The 20888-nt window shown below is 42.2% G+C and overlaps 1 protein-coding gene across 1 annotated transcript in view; it reads right to left on the bottom strand.

Annotated features, from left to right (window-relative positions):
* Positions 1–20648, bottom strand: part of SP3 (Sp3 transcription factor) — a 45483-nt gene extending 24835 nt beyond the window's left edge. Inside the window, exons 1-4 of the mRNA XM_079782620.1 lie at positions 19664–20648; positions 18930–19078; positions 18293–18418; positions 8126–9485 (exon numbers count right to left, since the gene is read on the bottom strand). Coding sequence (XP_079638746.1) covers positions 8126–9485; positions 18293–18418; positions 18930–19078; positions 19664–19670 — 1642 coding nt within the window. The 5' untranslated portion in view covers positions 19671–20648. The remainder of the gene's footprint in view (positions 1–8125; positions 9486–18292; positions 18419–18929; positions 19079–19663) is intronic.
* Positions 20649–20888: the final 240 nt, after the last annotated feature.

Raw genomic sequence — 20888 nt, 5'->3', positions numbered from 1 at the left:
ACCAGAATTGCTTTGTATGTAAAAATTACAGAGGACTTAAAGGAGTTTTTGTTTATGTGAGTTATACCTATTCACCAGAGAATGGGCATAAGGGAGAATGACTGAAGTGCCCTTCAATTCTTAATTAAGTATAAAGTTTTAAAAATCCAATTTTGTGGTGATTCCATTCTCTCACTACTAATTTTTAAAAAACACAGCTACCAATTAGTCTACAACTATGCAGTTTTCCACGGGTAATAGAAATTCTACGTATTAGGTTTTTGCTTTAAAGAAGTATTGATTTCTATAAACCTCTCTTCCTAACTCAATCACCTAACTACATTTTAAATATGGCCATTGTTAGAAGATAACTCCGTATTTAGATAAAACAAAATCTGATAGAGGTCTAAAATTTGACACAAAGTCTTGGCTTGAATTAGGGGGAAATTTTCTAACTAGAAAAGACATTGGAAGATATGTAAATTCACTTTGTCTCCTCCCACCCAGTTTCAAATATATAATAGCAGACAAAGTAAAAATAAAACTTTAAAAACAGAAGTTCTCTGAAACAACATGCATTCTCAATGGGCAAGAAATGAACAGAAATAAAAGCAGAGAACGAGACTATAGTTTTGGGTCTGATGAGCTCTATGTTCCAAGAAAGATGAGGGTTTGATTTCTAAGGCATAAGAGGCTCTCAATGTAAGTAACTCCTTTTGATGAGGAGGGGCCCAGAGTCAGATTCACTGCTTAAAACAGACTCGAGTAGAGGGTCATTTTTGTTAAAAGGGAGCTTAGAAGTCAAAGAAATTCCAAAGCCCAAAAATGTGCATTCTTGTGTATGTGGAAAATTGTTACATTAAATCCATACTTAACAAAAATAAAAATGCAATGCAATTATGTCAATGTTTTCAGCATTTCATCTGGCAATACTATATCTTAATAGATTAAAATTTTACCCTGATTTTCAGGTGGAGAAAAAAACACACACATCCTAAAATAATTTATCTTCTTTCGTACCAATTAAAAGACAGTACAATCCAAGGGCTGGTTTTCCTATTACCAAATAGTCCCAAAATTAAAATTTCCTGGTTTTTATTACTAAACTAGAGGCCCGGTGCATGAAATTCCTGCACGGGGGGGGGGGGGGGGTCATCCCTCAGCCCGGCCTGTGCCCTCTCGCAATCCGGGACCCACCGGGTAGGGTCCCTAGGCCTGGCCAGAGATCAGGGCCTATCGGGGGCTTTCCTTCCACCAGCTGCTGGCAGCTGGCCCCACCCCTACCCCGCCACTAGTTGCCTCCCTCTGCAGGTGACAGGCATGGGGTGTGATCGCTTGGCTGGCCTGGGCCTCCCTCTGCAGGGCAATCTCTGGTCAGTCCCACACACCCGCCACTGTGTCTCTGGCTGGTGGCCTGGGCCTCCCTCTTTGAGGTGATCAATTGTGGGGCTCCGCAATCGATGGCCACACAGAGGGTGATGTGGGCCTCCCTCTTTGGGACAATCGTGGAGCCCCTCTCCCTCCCCCCAACCCCCTGATCGATGCCCTGCTGGCCGGTGGCCTGGGCCTCCCTCTTTGGGGCGATGGATCGCATAGCCCCCCCCCCCCCCCCAAATCGAGCGTTCCGCAGAGGGTGACCTGGGCCTCCCCCTGTGGGGCAATCTTGGGGCGATGGTGCCTCCCCACCCCGACCAATCACATGGCACCCGCCTTGGCTGGCCTGGCACCAGTGCGTGTCACAGCGTGGTCGTCTGAAAGGTCATCCAGATGGGTCGTTCAGCTGTTCTGTCGTTCAGTCGATTTGCATATTATGCTTTTATTATAGATTATTATAGATATGCTGCTGTGTACATGGCAGCATTTTAACTTTCCTCAATTCTTTCCTGATTCCTTAAAATTGGGACAAAATTCAAATTTAATGGCCTTCCAGATAAACTTCCTTGCCACATTCAATAAACTAAATTACTACTTTTTAAATTCCTTTATTTATCTAATTCATAAAGAATTGCTATTTTGATAGTATTTAAAATAAACTGCTGTACTGAAACACTCAGTGCTTTAATTTCATGACCAACATAAATCCACAAAATCACAAATTCTCTAGAGATGTTTTTCTAACATATATAGAATTCTATAACCTTAACTTTGTAGAAGCTTTAAAAACTTGTTTCTAAAAACCATCTGCTGTGTCTTCAGAAGTCTGTCATTCTACCAGTAGTTCTCAAAACTTTTTAGTATCAAGACCCTTTCTAAACTCTTAAATATTACTGAGGTCCCCAAAAAGCTTTTGTTCATGTAAGTTACGTGTGTGTGTGTGTGTGTGTGTGTGTGTGTGTATATATATGTATTTTTTAAAATATATTATTTATTTCAGAGAGGAAGGGAGAGGGAGAGGGTGAGAGAGAAACATCAATGATGAGAGAGAGTCATTGACAGGCTGCCTCCTGCACACCCCTTACTGGGGATCGAGCCCACAACCCAGGCATGGTCCAAAGGCCAATGCTCTATCCACTGAGCCAAACCAGCTAGGGCTAGTTGTATATTTTAATATTTGTTGACTGTATTAGAAATTATGAGAAATTTAAGTTAAAAATAATAAATCTATTAGATGTTAACACAAATTAACATTTTATGAAAAACAACTATTTTCCAAAAATTAAAAAGTCTGATGAGAAGAGAGGTCATGTTTGATAACTCTGCAAATCTTTTTTTAGTATTATTTTTTTGGTTAATCCTCACTGGAGGATATTTTTCCATTGATTTTTAGGGAGTGTGGAAGAGAGAGGGAAAGACAGAGAAACATCGATGTGAAAGAAACACAACGATTGGTTGCCTGGGCCCACAACAAAGTTAGGTGCCCTTCACTGGAATCAAACCCAGGACCCTTTGGTCTGCAGGCCGACGCTCTATCCACTGAGCCAAATCAGCTAGGGCTGCAAATCTCTTTAATGTCTAGGTTAAAAGATAACTCAAGTCTCATATTTGCTTCTACAATCAATCTGTTGCAATATGTGGTTTGTGCTGAAGCACATGAAGAATATCTAGTCTCACAAAAACATGTGGCTGTAAAGGAAGGAGTAATTTGATAGCCTTTTGGCCAATTATGTGTATCCTTTGATACTACACCAAACTTGACAACTAGCAATTTCTTAAAGTTCTGTTGCAATGCAGAATCTGAAACCATGTTGGTAAACTTTACATATGTTTTGTTACTGTTCTACCCCTAATTTTAAATGGATCTCTTACCCATTTATGATTTTGTAAAATGAGCTGGTCATTTGAAACTACTGGTTCACTGATTAATCATACACATCTTCCAAACAAGAGCACATCTATCTATATATATAAAAGCCCAGCGAACAATCAGCGGAACAACCAGAACGACCAATCAACCAGTCGCTATGACGCGCACTGACCACAAGGGGGCAGATGCTCAATGCAGGAGCTGGCCCCTGGTGGTCAGTGCACTCCCACAGTGGGAGCACCACTCAGCTGACCAGGATGAGCAGCTGCTCCCGCAGCAGGAGCAGCCGCTAGCAGGCCCAGGGTGAGGCTGAGTCTCTGCACCTATCAAATACCTGAGACAATCCAGACTCTGGCCTGACCCCATCAGCTGATGCAGGCTCTCTAAGGTGTGTTCTAGAAAGAGCATGGGGAGCTGACATAGGCGGATGGCAAGAGGGGACGTGACTGTGGAACCCCTGGGGAGGCTGTCCTGATGACTGAGGATCCTGGAGCACTGCTGCCTTGAACATCACCGATGGTGTCACCGACCTGGTATCACACATCAAGGACATTCACCAAGTGGCTTTGGGGTGCAAAACTCTCCGCCAGGTTCCTCCAGGACACAGAACACGCCTTTACCTAAGTCGTTACCCTGAAATATCAGCTCAGACTAATTTCCTCTTTCAACAGCCGCTCAGAGGGCAGGTCCACAGCCGCTCAGCTGACAGGGATGAGCGGAGCTCCCACAGCGGGCTGATCCCCCCCATGCCACGCCCACCACCAATGCACGAATCCATGCACCAGGCCTCTAGTTTTATTATAATACTAGAGACCCCATGCACAAAATCCATGCACTGGGGGGGTGGGGGGGTGGGAGGTGCCTCAGCCCGGCCTCTTGCAGTCCGAGAGGCTCCCGCCACAGCCACTGCACACTGCACACTGCACTCACCAGCCATGAGCCTGGCTTCTGGCTGAGCGGTGCTCCCCCTTTGGGAGCACATTGACCACCAGGGGGCAGCTCCTACAATGAGCATCTGCTTCCTGGTGGTCAGTGCACATCATAGCAACCATTTGGTCAATTTGCATATTAGCCTTTTATTATTATAATATAGTATTAAAAAATCCTATTTATTAAAAATATCACCATCCATCTCATCAGAAAAGTATTTAATTATTCACAAGCTATCAAGGTCATAGAAGTAGATTCAAGTCTCCCCAAATTCTAATTTTCACTATAAAACCCAAATTTTACCATTGACAACAAATACTGTTAGGTTTTTTTCCTTTAGGTAATGCTCACTTAATTTATATTTTAACCCTTTGCACTCGCTTGCTTTTTTCTCGATTCCTTTATTCTAATGCTAACCGGGTCGAGTCACACTCGACATCCGAGTGCAAAAGGTTAAGAAATGATCTCACTTAGCCGAAACCGGTTTGGCTCGGTGGATAGAGCGTCGGCCTGCGGACTGAAGGGTCCCGGGTTCGATTCCGGTCAGGGGCATGTACCTTGGTTGCGGGCACATCCCCAGTGGGGGGTGTGCAGGAGGCAGCTGATCGATGTTTCTCTCTCATCGATGTTTCTAACTCTCTCTCTCTCTCTCTTTCTCTCTGTAAAAAATCAATAAAATATATTTAAAAAAAAAAAAAAAAAAGAAATGATCTCACTTAAATACATGAGTCTCCCAATAACCAGTTTGTCAGTCATTCTTTGAAGTAAAAAGTGTTTCATGAAATTAGTATCTAGTTCAGCTTGTAACTCACACAACTACACAAATGAAAAAGAAACTTTTTCTAATACAATCATTTTAAAGTGCTTCATTAAAGCATACTTTTTAAGCCGAAACCGGTTTGGCTCAGTGGATAGAGCGTCGGCCTGCGGACTCAAGGGTCCCAGGTTCGATTCCGGTCAAGGGCATGTACCTTGGTTGCGGGCACATCCCCAGTAGGGGGTGTGCAAGAGGCAGCTGATCGATGATTCTCTCTCATCGATGTTTCTAACTCTCTATCCCTCTCTCTTCCTCTCTGTAAAAAAAAAATCAATAAAATATATATTTTTTTAAAAAGCATACTTTTTAACACAAAAAAATATATATTACAAAGACATGCAGCAGGAACTGCAAATCAAAAACCCAAGGTACCACTTCATACTAATTAAGATGACTATAATTTAAAAAAAAGGACAACGATAAGTGTTGGTAAGGATGTCGAGAAACTGGAACCCTGAAATATTGCTGGGTGTACAAGGTGCGGTCACTTTGGAAAACCATTTTGGAAGATCCTCAAAATGTTAAACACAGAATTACCATACAATCTAGCAATTCCACTGCTAAGTATATACCCAAAAAAATGAAAGCATGTCCACACACAAAACATGTACACATAATATTCATAGCAGCATTATTCATAACTAGAGGCCCAGTAATGGATTCGTGCACCAGTGGGGTCCCTCAGCCTGGCCTGTGCCCTCTCGCAATCCGGGACCCCTCAGGAGATATTGGACTACCGGTTTTGGCCCCATCCCCGCAGGCCTGGGCTGAAACTGGCAGTCCAACATCCCCTGAGGCATTGTAGCAGTGCGCAGGTGGCTGGGCTCAAGCCCCAGCTGGGCGCCATGCCACTCAGGCTCATCCTGGCCCCTCTGCGCCTGTCGCCACTGCCGCCACTTGGTAGCGCTACCGCAGAGGAGAGGCTCGTGCCGCCACAGCTGCGCTCGCCAGCCATGAGCCCAGCATCTGACGCCCGTCAGTCAGCTGAGCAGCGCTCCCACTGTGGGAGCACACTGACCACCAGGGGGCAGCTCCTACGTTGAGCGTCTTCCCCCTGGTGGTCAGTGCACGTCATAGCGACGAGTCGTTCAGTTGCTTAGGCTTTTATATATAGAGATAGCCAAAACATAGAAACCTTGTCCATCAACAGATAAATGAATAAAATGTGGGATATTCAAACAATGGAATATTATTCAACCACAAAAAGAATCTTGAAAATATTATGCTAAATGAAAGCCAGACGCAAAAAGCCATTTATTATATGATTTCATTAATATGAAATAGAATTCCACTGATATGAAACGCAAATCCAGAAAGACAGAAAATAGATTAGTGACTGCCAAGGGCTAAGGTGTGGTGTGTGTTGGGGGGACACAAGGGGGGGGGGGCTTTGGAGGGGAATGAGGAGTGACTGCTAACAGGTATGGGAGTTGGGGGGGGGTGATGAAAATGCTCTAAAATTAGATAGTGGTGATGGTTGCACAAGTCTGTGACTATATTGAAAATCACTGAGTTGTATACTTTAAAGGGTGAATTTTATGAGTTGTGACTTACATTTCAATAAAGCTACTATTTTTTAAAAAACATTCAACACTCAAAGTTCAAGATTTAGTAAAAAATAACTATTTAGACTGGCTTAACAAGAACATTCTTCAGTGAAATGCGTGTTTAACTGCAAGTGCAATATCATAAAGAATATAACTAGTATAGTTTTGTGCCACTGCTTTGATTTGTGCTAAGACACAAGCAGTTTTAGCCACCATCAGCGAAAATGTCAACACAATGAAAAAGGCAAATAACTTCAGTATTATTATGAAAAGTAGTTTGACATCAAGGACCTCTTAAAAGAGTGATAGAGATCCCCCAGGGGTCCACTTTGAGAACTGTTGCTCTAAACCACAGCTTCAGAAGACTCAAGTGCAATTAAAGGCTGTCCAAGAACAGACCTGAGGCTTTAAGACAATTCCAATTTTCTAAGCATATATCACAAATTTCTCAAAAGAAAAAAGGCAGTCTTTATTGTGATGGAAATTATTTCAATAAATTAAATTTAAGCATCCCAATTTAAGAATTTAGAATCACTAACTTAATGGAAGGTTAAAATCTCCACAAAATCCCACCCTGTCAGAGTGACTTAATTGGTTGAGCTCCTCCTGTGCACCAAAAGATTGACGGTTGAATTCCCAGTCAGGGCATATACCCAGGTTGCAGGTTCTAGAATACGAAAAGTAACCTATCCAAGTTTCTCTCTCACACTGATGTTTTTCTCTTTCTCTTCCCCCTTCCCTGCCCCCTCTTCTTTCTTGTCTCTCTAGACTCAATGAAAAACATATCCTTGGGTAAGAATTTAAATATTTAAAAAAATTAAAATCTCCACAAAAGAACAAATTAAAAGTAGAAGAGTAAAAGGATTTAGTACAACACAGTAAGATGCTATCTAAATAAAGAACATTATAACACATAATGTTCATAGCATTTCTTTTAAAACTATACTATTTAATTCTTGCACACAAAAAAGAGTAGACTTCTGAAATTTCTACCCCATACTATAAATAACATGTCTAGCACAACTAAGTTCAAAGCCCACTACACACTTGTAAGAATAAACTGTCAGAGAATCAAAGAATTTTAGGTCTGGGAAGCTAACTTAGATATAGTTACTTAGTCCAACAACCCAATTTTACACGATGAGGAAACTGAGTTTGCAAGAGAAAAAGTAACTTGGCCAAAATCGCAAAGATAGCTAGCTACTGGCTGAGACAACAGTACCATGTTTTTACTATGCCAATCAGATTCCCCAATTAGATATAGTGCAGAAAACACTGAACTTACATCACACCAAGGATGACCAAGACACTTTAACTGCCAAATAAAAATTTTGTAGTATTTGACAACACCAATCAGATGTGAAAACAAATACAGAATTGAATAAGGAAAAATTACAAATATAATGGCATAATGGAGAAATAAATCCTTGACTTCAAAAACTACAAAATTTCGATGAAGAACAATTTGGAAGACACTTTGATGTCTACTTTTCATACAAATTTAGGGCAACATCTCTAAAGATACTGATAAACATCTAAAGCAAAATATTTCCCTACATATTGACAAATCAGTGAACCTATCTATGGTTACAATGACTTAAGACTTACCTGCAGGACTGTCAGCATTCTCTCCTGGGTGTAGCTGTATACCAGTAGAATCTATAGAGTTTACTGTAACTGTCTGTAGATTTGGCAACTGACCAGTGCTTAGACTAACTGGAGTTGAAGTCAAGGCTCCACCTGCTGCAACTTGACCAAGCGTAAGTGTCTGAACAGGTGTCAAAGTTATTTGTTGGGCAGCAGTATTCTGTATTTGCAAATTCTGCAAGTTCTGGACCCCTTGTACTTGAAATGTTTGCCAAGTTATTTGTCCAGAAGGGGTCACTGTCTGTGCCTGAATTAAAAAGGTTCCAGGATTCAGCTGCAACTGAAGATTTTGCAAAGCCTGTTGTGATATATTTTGACCACTTGCTTGCACACCATGGATTGTCTGTGGTGTAATACCTTGCACAATTTGGGCTTGACTGGTTGGCTGCTGAGACTCTTGAAGTTGTAAATGTTGTACAACAGGCTGTGCTGTAGAAACCTGAATATTCTGAGCCTGTGTCTCTTCAGAAACAGGCGACTGGATGTAATTTCCCTGAAGATCTGAAGAATGGACTTGCCCACTAGAAGTAGTCAAGCTATTTGTGTTTTGTTGCAATATACCTGTACTATCTATAGTAACAGGCAACTGTGATGAAGAGGACGTTGGCACAAATAAATCTGTATCAGTATTAGTTTCATTAATATCAGGAGAAACCCGCTCACCAGTCCTTTCTGAATTGTCTGAACTATCCATAGCTTGTCCTGTATTTATCAAATGTCCATCGGCATTAATGCCTGCAGTCATTGTCTGAGAACTGCCTGAGAGTCCCAAAGAATCTAGATCGACACTGTTGATTGGTACAAAGGTAATATTTCCTGGCAGACCAAGAGGCACATTAGCAACTACTTGGGTTTGGCCAGGAAAAGATGAACCACCAATTGTAACTCCCTGAACCTGGACTTGACCAGTCTGTGGTATGAGATTCTGAATATTAGCAGGAGGTGTTCCAGAGGCAAGCAAGGTTTGATTAGAGCCAGGAATGATCTGAATTTGACCACTTTCTTGATTTATACCGCCATTATCTGAAGTTCCTGTGAAGCCAATCTGAACCTGTTGACCATCTGTTGACTGAATCTGTGGTATTACTTGATATTGAACATTGGACACTGTACCATTCGATGACTCTGATCCTGGTGCAACTGAAAATATTTGTTGATTCTGCAAATTCTGAAGGGGAAGAACATACTGCCCACTCGAAGTAGCAGCACTTGGAATCTGTACTAGATTACCCGCTTCATCTTTTATAGTTGTAGGTGTGGCTGACAAAACCTCCCATCGGTTTGGTGCTCCTCCTAACTGTACAGCAGCCAAATCACCTGTCTGGATGAAGAAAGCAAAAACTGTTTTGAGATATATATTTGTAGTAGAGTTAAACCAGTCCTCAAAACTCTACAAACTGATATAAATCCTACTACCTAAAAATAAAAGTTCTCTTAATAACACAGTGGAGTTCAAATACAGAAGCAGTACTATATAACCTACAGCCTTGGCCAGTTGGTTAGAGCATCACCTGACACTCCACGGTTGCAGGTTCGATCCCCCATTAAAGCACATACAAGAATCAACCAATGAATGAACGAATAAGTGGAACAACAAATCAATCTTGATAGGTGAGTTCAGAGTTCAGGCTCTCTCTCTCCCTCCCCCCCTCTAAAATGTTTAAAAATTTCAGAAAATAAACTGCAATAATTATCATTTCCAATTTTTTTATTGTAAAAATAACCCATGCTATTTGAGCAGGAAAAAATTTCAGTAAGCACAGTCTTTGCTTTATGACCACTAACTGATCTTTTATTACCTCATCTATGATCTCTAATGCTATACAGTTAAAAATAATAGAAGTGGCTAGAAAAAAGTATAAACAGCTCAAACCAGACATACCTCAAACACTGAATTCAAAAAATATACAATGCACTAAAAATATCAGGTGCATTATATATGAGAAAAAAAGAAACATTATTAGTGCATTGTTATCAAACCAGGTGAATTAGGTTTGTATATTATTGATCTAAACCTTTAATCAAATAATTCAAGTGACTCTTTTATGGCATGTTTTAATGCACTCCAGAGCAAACTCCTGGCTAGGGATATTCTATTAGCAATTCTTTATTTTTCCCATGAATTACTTAAAAAAAATATGACACCTTTAAAAACTTAACGAGGAAAGGTTATTGCCCCGTGACTACATGGCAAAGTCACCCCATCTGAAAAGTTTTTCTAAGATCCAAGAGCCAGAGGATATAAACTGTGGCTTTACCTACTATTCTATTTAAGTTTACAGTCAAGTGCTCAGCATTTACATTTTGCAATCTGTGACCTGTTGGAATCTCAGGTATCATCTCAATACTTTAAAAATTAGATTGGAAAAACACCAGTGTAGAAAAGCTAAAGCAATAAAATCCTACATGTCAATGTCAAAGGACATTTCTTTTTAGGGCATAGTAATAGTAATGTCTAGCATTTGAGCTGGGTTTTTTTTAATGCCAAGAACTCTAATTGGGGTTTATAAGATTTTACTATTTACTCCTTTCAACAATACTGAGGTAGTGTTAGCATTATTCACATTTCACAGAGGAGAAAATTGAGGGACAAATCACAGAGCTGATATAAAACAAGATATAAAACTAGGCCAAGTCTAACTCCAGAACCCAGACCCTTACATACTAATATACCATACTGTCACCCACTAAGAACAGGGATAAACACATGAGGAATGAAACCCTATATTTATTACCATAAAAATAAAACGATTCCTATCCCACTTCCTTCTAGATCTATGTGATTTCCTAAACCACCACTTATCAGGAGGCAATGAAAGTATAAGCATATCTAGCCCAGCATTCTAAACCTAGGATCCATGTCCACGTTTCAAAGGATCTTTGAATCCTCTAATACCATACCAACTTTTTGAGAAAGTGAAAAATACAATGGGGGAGGGGAGGATAGGGTTTAATCATATTCTCAAAAGGGGTCTGTGACCATAAAAAAAGGTTAGACAAATACTGTTCTCACAACATAACCCATTCCACATTTCTAATACAAATATTACAGAACCAGATTATCTTAAAAGTTTATTAAAGAAACTCACTACCTAATTTTCATATAGAAGCAGTTAAAAGTATATATTTCAATGGATAAAACCATAGTATTAATGACACAATTCAAGATATTTGTGCATATCTATCAAAATGAAATAAGCAGATGAGTAATCCCATGAAATACACAATCTTTTTCGTCAAATGGTTCACAATCTATCCAAGCAGACATACACATACATGCTACTACATGTGAAAAGTATATACTAGACATATGATCAAAACACTATTTGGGAACATAGAAGCCTAAAAAACAATTATCTCACATAAGATATATTTAAAGTAATCTTAGAATAAAATTTAATAATTCATTTGGGTAGTTAGGAAATAGAGACAGAGGAATTAATAAAGGTACAAAAACAGTAAGTCACAGCCAAAAAGAAACATGTAGTTTGGTGTTCAAGAGAGGATCCAGAAAAGGCTCAGATTCAGAGAAAAGGAGAACAGGACTAGACATTTTTATCAGGGCCTGTAGTAAATGGCTTTGTATATTCTGCTAAGGAGTTTGGACTTTATCCTGCAGACAGTGAATGAAAGCTATAAAAGGTTTTTAAACAAGTAAGTGGTACAATCAGATCTGTTTCAAAAAGATAAACTAAGGCCCAGTGAAGGAGACTCAAAGGCGGAAGAGTACAAGCAGAGAAACTGTGGGACTCATTATAAACATCTAAGCCTGAACTAAAACAATGATCACTTAAATACAATCTTTGCCCTAGCCTGTTTGGCTCAGTGGATAGAGCGTCGGCCTGAGGACCCAGGGATCCCGGGTTCAATTCCAGTGAAGAGCATGTACCTTGGTTGTGGGCTCATGCAGGAGGCAACCAATCAATGTAAGACTCAACAATGTTTCTGTCTTTCCCTCTCCCTTCCACTCTCCCTAAAAATCAATGAAAAAATATCCTCGGGTGAGGATTAACAAACAAAAAATAAAAATAAATAAATAAATACAATCTTTTACATCTATCAAACTTAAGTTATTAAAATGAAGCACCAAACATTAATGTCACACATCATTCAACTTCTATCTGGTATAGAAATTAGAAGGTTAAGTCATCTTTCCTTATGTTAAAGTAACAATTCACATTTCATTTCAGTCTCTCTTGGCATTTTAAATAAACTAAAGATGTTAGTCTGTACTTTATATTGAAACCTGCAGTACAGTATAATGTCTAAAATCCAATCCTTATCTTAAGGTTATTGATCACCTTTAAAGAATCAACTGTTGAATTTTTTTCTGACCAGCATTAAATTTATAATTATTTAACTTATATAAAAGAATATAGTGTCTCAGATACAAATTAACTATATAATACTAGCATTTAGACCCTTTATCATCTTTTAAAAAGTTAACTTATGACATATAAAGTATTCTTTTCACAGAAAAATAAAAGGGCAGATATTCAACCATCAGTTAACAGCTTTCTAGTCAAGAAATTCTTTGAAAATAAATACAACTACTCAAATGACAATTCTGAGTAAATACTACCCAAGCACACCCCTCCCTCTCCAGAAGCTAAATAAAAATAAACTGTAGTACACCACGTTTTCCCAACAAAGCAGGTCATTAATTGAAGGGAAATCCCCTTCTCCAAAAAAGAAACTACAAAAAAAAAAGGGAAATCCCCAAACCTAGGACAAAATGATTTGAACATTTTTTAATAAACTGAAGGTGAAAAACATACAAAAATATTTATGCCCTGGCATGTGTCTCAGTGTTTAGAGCATCCTCCCTTGCACTGAAGGGTAGAGAATTCCAGGAGAGGGCACATAAGCAGGTTGCGAGTTTGATCCCAGTTAGGGGGCACGCATGAGGCAACCAATTGATGTTTCTCTATCACATCAATGTTTCTCTCTTTCTCTCTCTCTCTCCCTCTCCCTCCCTCTCTTCTCTTTCTCTCTTTGAAATCAATGGGAAAAAATGTCCTCAAGCGAGGATTAAAATTTACTTATGTATTTATGCATTTATTAATGTGGTTTATTTATTTGTTTATTTGGCCCAAGCCAGGGGGGTGGGGGAAATAGCTAGGAATAGCAAGAGAAAATTTAATAAAGAAAAAAAAAAACAGCAATAAGCCCTAGTTGGTTTGGCTCAGTGGATAGAGCATCAGCCCTGGACTGGAGCAAGTCCCGGGTTCAATTCTGAGCAAGAGCCTGTACTTTGGTTGCAGGCTCAATCCTGGTCCTTGTCAGGGCATGCGGGAGGCAGCCAATCAATGTGTCTCGCTCACATTGATGTTTCTCTTTATGTCTTTCCTCCGCCCTTCCACTCTCTAAATATTCTTGGGTGAGGATTAGCAAAAAGAAGAAAGCAATAAAAAATGGTTTTCTCTAATGAAATAATTTACAGTTTTAAAAGACTTACTAAATGTTAATTTTTTAAACCCTCACTACAGAATCTTTTTTTAAACTGATTTTTAGAGAGAGGAAGGGAGAAACATCAATGTGAGAAAGAAACGATCAGTTTGCCCCACTACAAGCCCAAACCTGGGCCCGACCTGGGATCACACCTGCAACCTAGGTATGCCCTCTAACGGGGAATCGGATGCTCCAAACAAGTGAGCCACTCAGAGCTGTGTTCTTTCTTTCTTTTTTTTTTTTTTTAATGGAATGGGAAAAAATACTGAATCAGAAAACTACCAAACTTCCATGATTTAAGCTAAGATTGTGCTGGGGAAAGAGGAATATACTGCACTAGCAAAAAGAACTCAGAACTGAGTTCTGGTCCTAGCTAGAACTGTAGAATTGTGTGTGATTTAGAGCAGAACTTCTGTTAAAAATGGGGGAAATATTACCTTAGAGCAGTGGTCGGCAAACTCATTAGTCAACAGAGTGGCAAACCACGGCTGGCTGGCAAACCACGGTTTGCCGACCACTACCTTAGAGGGTAGTAAGAATCAAAACTGCTAACCTTTATAAACTATAAGGCATTATACAACCCTAAGGCATCATTATGATTACTAAGATTTTAAGGACAGATTTGAAAAACACCCATTAGATGACTAGCACAATTCCTGGATCAAAGATCAGTAAGTATTTGTTGAATGAATCTTACTTTAAAACCATTGCAAAGAAAATGATAGAAAAAATGGATCAATAAAACTGACCCTGAGATATTAGTCTTCTGCGAAAAACTCTACATCAATTATTTCCATAATTCCACAATGAATAAGTCCCAAATATTTCAAACTACAAAGCCTACTAAGACCATTCATTTGTAAGAAATTTCATCAGCAGCATACCACTAAAAGACATAAAGTACTCTCGATACCAAATGGGAAAGGGCTAAATTAGAAAATCATCTAAGACCAAAAAGATCTGTAAAAACTCTGCTGTTAGGCTATCTGGAAACACTATACAAAACAAAAGAAGAGAGGCCATAAAAATCACATAACCTAGGCAAGAACTAGTATTTGGTTTAGGATCAAGACAACCCTTTACATAAGCTTCATACTTAAAGAAAAATCCACCCGTGTTTCTCTCAGTAACTTTTAATATTCTCATTGGACAACAAACAAAATACTCTCTAAATACTTCCCATATTTAGGTGGAAGTTGGCATTACTGTAAAAAGTTGTAACTGAAGGTACTCTACGGTTCCTTCTGCATATAAACACATACTAGTAATTACAGTGACAGGACCACAACCTAGAGTAGCCCTGAAACATTACTACAGCAGTTCATTACAAGGACATTCTCCAGTACAACCAGGCATAAAAATGGGGTGGAGGTGGGGACTTGGGGATGAGAGAAAAGAAAAAAAAAGGTTCATCTTCTCAGATAATACCTGTAGATAGGGAAAAAGAAAAAATTCATACCACTTACTGCATAGCATTTGAAAAGGATTATTAACTTCTCGGTTCCCACAAATGGCTTTATATGAAAACCAAACAGGCAAGCAAAGAGTATAATCAGAAACAAGAAAGTATGAAGCTAAGGTAGAAACAAACGAAAAACCATTCTTAGATAAGTACATACTCAAGTTTCTTGAAATCTTCAAGGAACACTGAAGAACTCAAACAGACTTCAAATAAAAACAAATACCTAATGAATTCATTACAATGACAATGTAGATCTTTTTAAGTAATGGTAAAAATAACCTCTTTTTAAAAAATAAGCTATTATTCATTTTTTAGCTCACCAACATTTATATACTAAATGAACACTAAATTTACAACCTAAAGTGAAGGTCAGGCAACAACTTTTATAATATGTACTTGTAAAGCTTATTACACTATAGTACAAATGAAATAAATTAATAATCTATAAGTGCACACAAATGCAAAACAGACAAGTTAATATGTCACAAAGGTCTACTTTACTCCGTTCCCTGATTACAAAAATTAACTACACAAAAAAAGGAGGACCTATGTAATTCTTTCAACAATAAAGATTTTTTTAAAAAATTAACTACACAACTTTTAATAATAAAGTAGAAAAGAGCCTTGCCATCAGAGTCCCTGGTGTAGGGCAATACAGGTGAGATTGTTTTGTGATTAGTACATCTATTTAGTATAGTACTGAGGGTATCCATTCTTGGTCAGGATCCAGGATGAATCCATATCATATTAAAACAAATTCTAAGTTTGAAATATTTAAAGCAAATCTCCAGTGCAGGTGATTGGCTTTTCAATAACCTTTTAATCCTAAAATACCAAACGAAACTAGCATAAAATTGAAATGCATTTATGTATTTCCCTTGATTTTAAATATAACAATACTATATGCAATGTGGTACCCTGGACTGGATCCTGGAACAGAAAATGGGCATTAGTGGAAAAACTGGTAAAATCAGAATAAAACTTGTCGTTAATAATACTGTATCATTGTTAATTTCCTAGTTTTGACAAACGTGCCATGGCTATATTAACATTAGGGGAAGCTGGATGAAGGGTATAAGGTAACCCTCAAGTTCTATCTTTGCAACTTTTCTGTAAATTTAAAATTCTTCCAAAATAAGAATTTTAAAAAAACACAGCTACAAAATAAAGCTGTCTATAGATGTCTCAAGATTCCCAGTAATTTGAATAATTAAAGCAGATGACCTAAGCACATTTTTAGGTGGAAAAAAATTGCCCATAAAATCACTTAAATTCTCTCTCATTTTCTGAGATGCACATGTCTGAAATTCATTTGAACAAGAAAAATAATTTTCCCATTTCCTAAGGCAAATATATTCAAGCCAGTCTTAACAATTTTACTCAGTGAAAAATTTTCTGCACAGGTACCAAACGTACAAAGAAAAAAAATGCTCCAACTGATTCTAGTTCATGTTCATCTACAGGGAAATATGTATCAGTAGAGATTTAGTAGTTCAGAGTATGAGTTGAAGAGGCATGGAAACAACTTTTCTACAAGTGATATATGGCCAGAGTAGGCTAAAGTTGGAGATAATATTCCATTCCTGGGACTGAGATTCATGTAAGATTCACATATACATGTACATACACATATTTTCACCTTCACTTCCTCCTTTACTTTTCCCCTCCCCCATCGGTGAGCTGATACCTAAACTTGGTTAAGTTGCAGCTACAAAAAGTATTTTGTTCTAACTGAAAATGTTAAAAAGGTAAGTACAAGCAATCTGGCTTGCAATTTTACTTATGCAGTGGTTTCAATTTGTCTTGTCATTGTAGAGCTAGAGGGATGTAGTTCTTTAAGTTTATCAATCCATAAATTGTTTAAAAGTAACAATGGCTCACACAAACATAATCTTATGCCTTTACGTTTTAATCTGCTTTCAGAAGCACAAAACTTAAAAATCACACTTTTAAGACACTAAAACCATTCACCTCTCTCTACAATATAACTTGAAGCACTAAAATTACAAATACATTTAACAACATAGCTTAACTTTAGCTTCACTTTTAATGCCTAGAAATATTAAGAATTTCCAGCAGACTATATCAAATATCAAACGGTTTTTGTCTACTGTGACTACTTCCAAACATCACTACACACAAATCAATTCCTATAATCCACCTCAAAGGGAAATACTTCAATTACTTTAGTAAGTAAATACATCTACGTGTTACACTAATGCAACAGTAATGATTCCAGCAAATATAAAAGTCACAAGCAACAGTGCTAAAAGCTGTTTTCCTCTAGAATCTGAGATCATTTGAATTAAGCCCTCAGATAACACGTCAGCTCCTCCCCCTGCTCCAGACACTCTAAAAACACTACAAAAAAGCATCTTACCACGTCCCATCAGACTAGCAATGATAATAATACGGCTTTACCAACTAAATTCAACTGGTAAGTGTGGTGTGCATTAGCATGCATGGAAGTACAACTTCTTACATGTACTTTTGTTTCTAACACTGGTATTCAGGTTCAATTTCAAAAGCCAAAATATTATCTAAGTAACTTCAGCGACTTCAACAGCCGCTAATTAAATGTTTCACTTATTCGACTTATGAAAAATTACTGCAAAATAAGAGTCTGCAAAAACTAAAACTCGACTATTTAGAATGGCCACTGAAAAAGCACTTCAAAGTATCCACTCCTGCATACAAAAAGATAATTCAAAGAGTAAACCTTCCTTCCATTTTTCTTTTTTTTTTTTTTAACAATTTACGGTTTAAATCAGTAAGCTCTAGTAACTTCCAACCGAAAAGGCTCCAGGTTCAAAAATACTAAAAACTAAAGGCACTGTGCCTCTAGCTGATACTATCTATGGCCGACAGGCTGTGCTTGAAAATTCTGTAGCGTTCAGGGAAGGAGTTTTCAGCAGTGATATGAATTACTCAAACATCCATTTTGGAGTCTTCCACCCCCGCCCGCCCAGACCTCATTTTGTAGCGAATTTGAATCGAGGCTCCGCAGTGAGAATTTAGGGACAGCCCGGGCTGGCTTCAGACCCAAACCAGTGTGTGAAGGAGCAGGAAAGGGCGCCCTGGCCGCGCGGACGGTCCGTGCCGCGTCGGGGAAGGCGCGGGCGCCCGGGAGGCCCTGGGGCGGCGGGAGCGCCACAGGCCTGGGATGGCGGGCGCTGGGCCTCGGCGGGGGCGGGCCGCGCGCGCGCGCGACTTACCGCTCCGGCAACGGCGGCGGGGGCCCCGGCTGCGGCGGCCGCCTCCTCCTCGTCGTCGCCCGGCGATGGCGGCCCAATCTTGCTGCAGGTAGCGGCCAGCAGAGCGAGCGGTGACGGCTGAGTGTCCTACCCCCGATGGGCGGGTTCAGAGAGGGAGACAGGGGGAGGGGTGGCGGTTAGGGCCGGGCCGCCGCTCACACAGGAAGTGCGACTCGGTCCTCGCAGGCAGCGCCCGGGCGAGCGCCAGCCCGCGCTCACCTCCTCCTCCTCCTCCTCCTCCTCCTCCTCCCGCACGCCGACTCGTGTCCTCCCGCTCGCACGCACACCCGCTCGAGCGTCCGCGGGAAGGCGGGCGGCGGGCAGCGCGCCGGGCCTCCACCTTCCGCCCGATCCCACCTCCGGGAGGGCGCGCACACACACTCACACTCACACACACACACGCACACACACACACACACACACACACACACAAAAAGGCGGCGGGCGGGGGAGAGCGGGCGGGGTCGGAGCGTTGGCGCCTCGGGCGGCAGCTCCCGGGGCGGGGGGAGGGGAGGAGAGAGGCGCGGAGGGAGGGGAGAGCGAGGGGAGGAGAAAGCGGCGCGAGGGGGGAGCCGACCGGGGCTCAGCCGCGCCTCACCTGGGCCGCCGCCGCCGCCGCCACCGCGCCGTTTCCGTGCTGCTGCTGCTGCTGCAGATACTCGCCGTGGCCGCCGCCGCTGCCGCCGCCGCCGCTGCTGTCCACGTCTAAGGCAGCCATTTCCTCTTGTTTCACGGGCTTTTCAGGAGCTGCAGGCACAGCGCGGGGGGGTGGGGAGGAAGGCGGGTGGAGGAGAGGGAGGGGGCCCGCGGGCCGAGTCGAAATTATTCCGAAAGCCCGGACCGACTCCCCTTCCCCTCCCCCACCCGCCCCGCGGCGGCGGCGGCGGCGGCTCCCTCCTCCCCTCCCGCGGCTGCCCCCGCCCGCCGCGCTGTAACCCTCCTCCTCCTCCTCTATCCCTCCTCCTCCTCCCCGCGCTGCCCCTGCCCCCTCTCCTCCTCTCCTCCCCTTTCCCTCCGCGCCGCTCGCTCGCACTCGCGCTCGCTCCTCTCGCACCGTCAGTCACTCACACGCCCGCCCGCCCGCCGCCCGCGCCCGCACGCAAGGGGATGCGCTCCCAGCGGACCGGGCCGCCCGCCCGGGGCCCGGAGGGGACACGGCGCTGCTGGGGCTGGAGGGGTGGACCGTGGCTGGCGGGGAGGGGACTGCGGCTTTCTGCCTCTCACAGACACTCGGTCGCACACACGGGGCCGGGAGCCGGCAGCGGCGGCCCGGAGCGGGCTGTGGTCGGCGGCGGCGGCAGCAGCAAGGGTTGCTCTCTCGGCTTTACGTACCGGTCATAGTGTGTTTAGGGCACCTCAGGCGGGGCTCCCCGCCGCCTTACACATGGTGAGGAGCGAAGGCGGCGGCGGCGGGAGAGGATGCGGGAAGCGGCGGCGGACACGGCCGGAGCGGTCCGGGGAATTTTTTTTCCTATTTTGATTGACTGTGCGGGAAACACAAAAGGTGGAGCCTCCAGCCCAAAAGGGGGGAAGAGGGTGACAGCCCGCCCGGAAGTCCCGCCCCTCTTCTCCGCGTTCATTCGCCGCCACGCTCACTGTCGGCGGTGCTCATTGGTCTGGACGCCTGTCCGTCGCTCAGCCCGGCTGCGCGCTTCCTGTTTGCCCCCCGGGTGGAGGGGAGAGACAATGAGCGGCCTAGGCGGTGTAGGTTCCCGAGAGCGGCTACTGCTGGCCTATTACCCCGCTGTGCCCGACTTGCTTCCCGGCTGCCGCTGCCAGACCCGAGGCGCAGGCCTCTTCCACCTCGCAGGCGCTCGAAACAGGCCTTGCCAAGCCGTAGGGGAGCTGAGCTGGGGAGGAAATCTTTCCCCGGTGGCTCAGCTCCACTCGACGCTTCCTCCATCCCGGCGGCAGCCTCGGCCGGATCTCCCCTGGGCCTCGCGCGCTCGGAATCGCCGCTTCCCTGCACTGCCGGGAGGCCGCCGCCGCTCAGCCCCGGGGCTGCTGCTGCGGCCGCTGCTGCTACTAAGCAAACCAGACCCGCCCCGCGCGCCCGGGGGGAGGGAGCTGGTATTGGGGGAGACACCCCTTCCGAGGCTGGAGGAGGATTTTCTCTGACATTCAGCTCAGAGATTCAGTCCCAGCCATCTCGGCCCCATCCCCCTTAGTCCCAGGTTTCCTTCCAGTTCATCCCCCACTTTTGTGTGCCCTGGAGGCAGGCACTTAAAAACAAAGAAATAATTCACCTCACAGAGAACAGAGCTTTCCTTCTTGCCAATGGCACCAAAACAGCCACTTTTAAGTATATTTCATTTAAAAGGCATGTGTGTATATGTAAATATATATATATAATATCCTCAGAGGTGCAGGATACTTTTTATTTAAAAAATCCAGGCACATAATCATATTCCCTGTTTCTTAATCGTCTTGGTAACAAGTCAAACGTGGAAAAAAAAAAACAACAACACTTGCCAACATGTTTTAAATAGTGAATCTCAGCGAGTATTTTTTTTTCTTGGAACATTTTAGTTATACTTTAAAATCTCATCTCACTAGA

Source organism: Cnephaeus nilssonii, assembly GCF_951640355.1.
Source record: "Cnephaeus nilssonii genome assembly, chromosome: 10".
Lineage (NCBI taxonomy): Eukaryota > Metazoa > Chordata > Mammalia > Chiroptera > Vespertilionidae > Cnephaeus > Cnephaeus nilssonii.
Note: the sequence above shows the minus strand (reverse complement) of the source record. Positions and strands in the feature narration are given on the sequence as shown.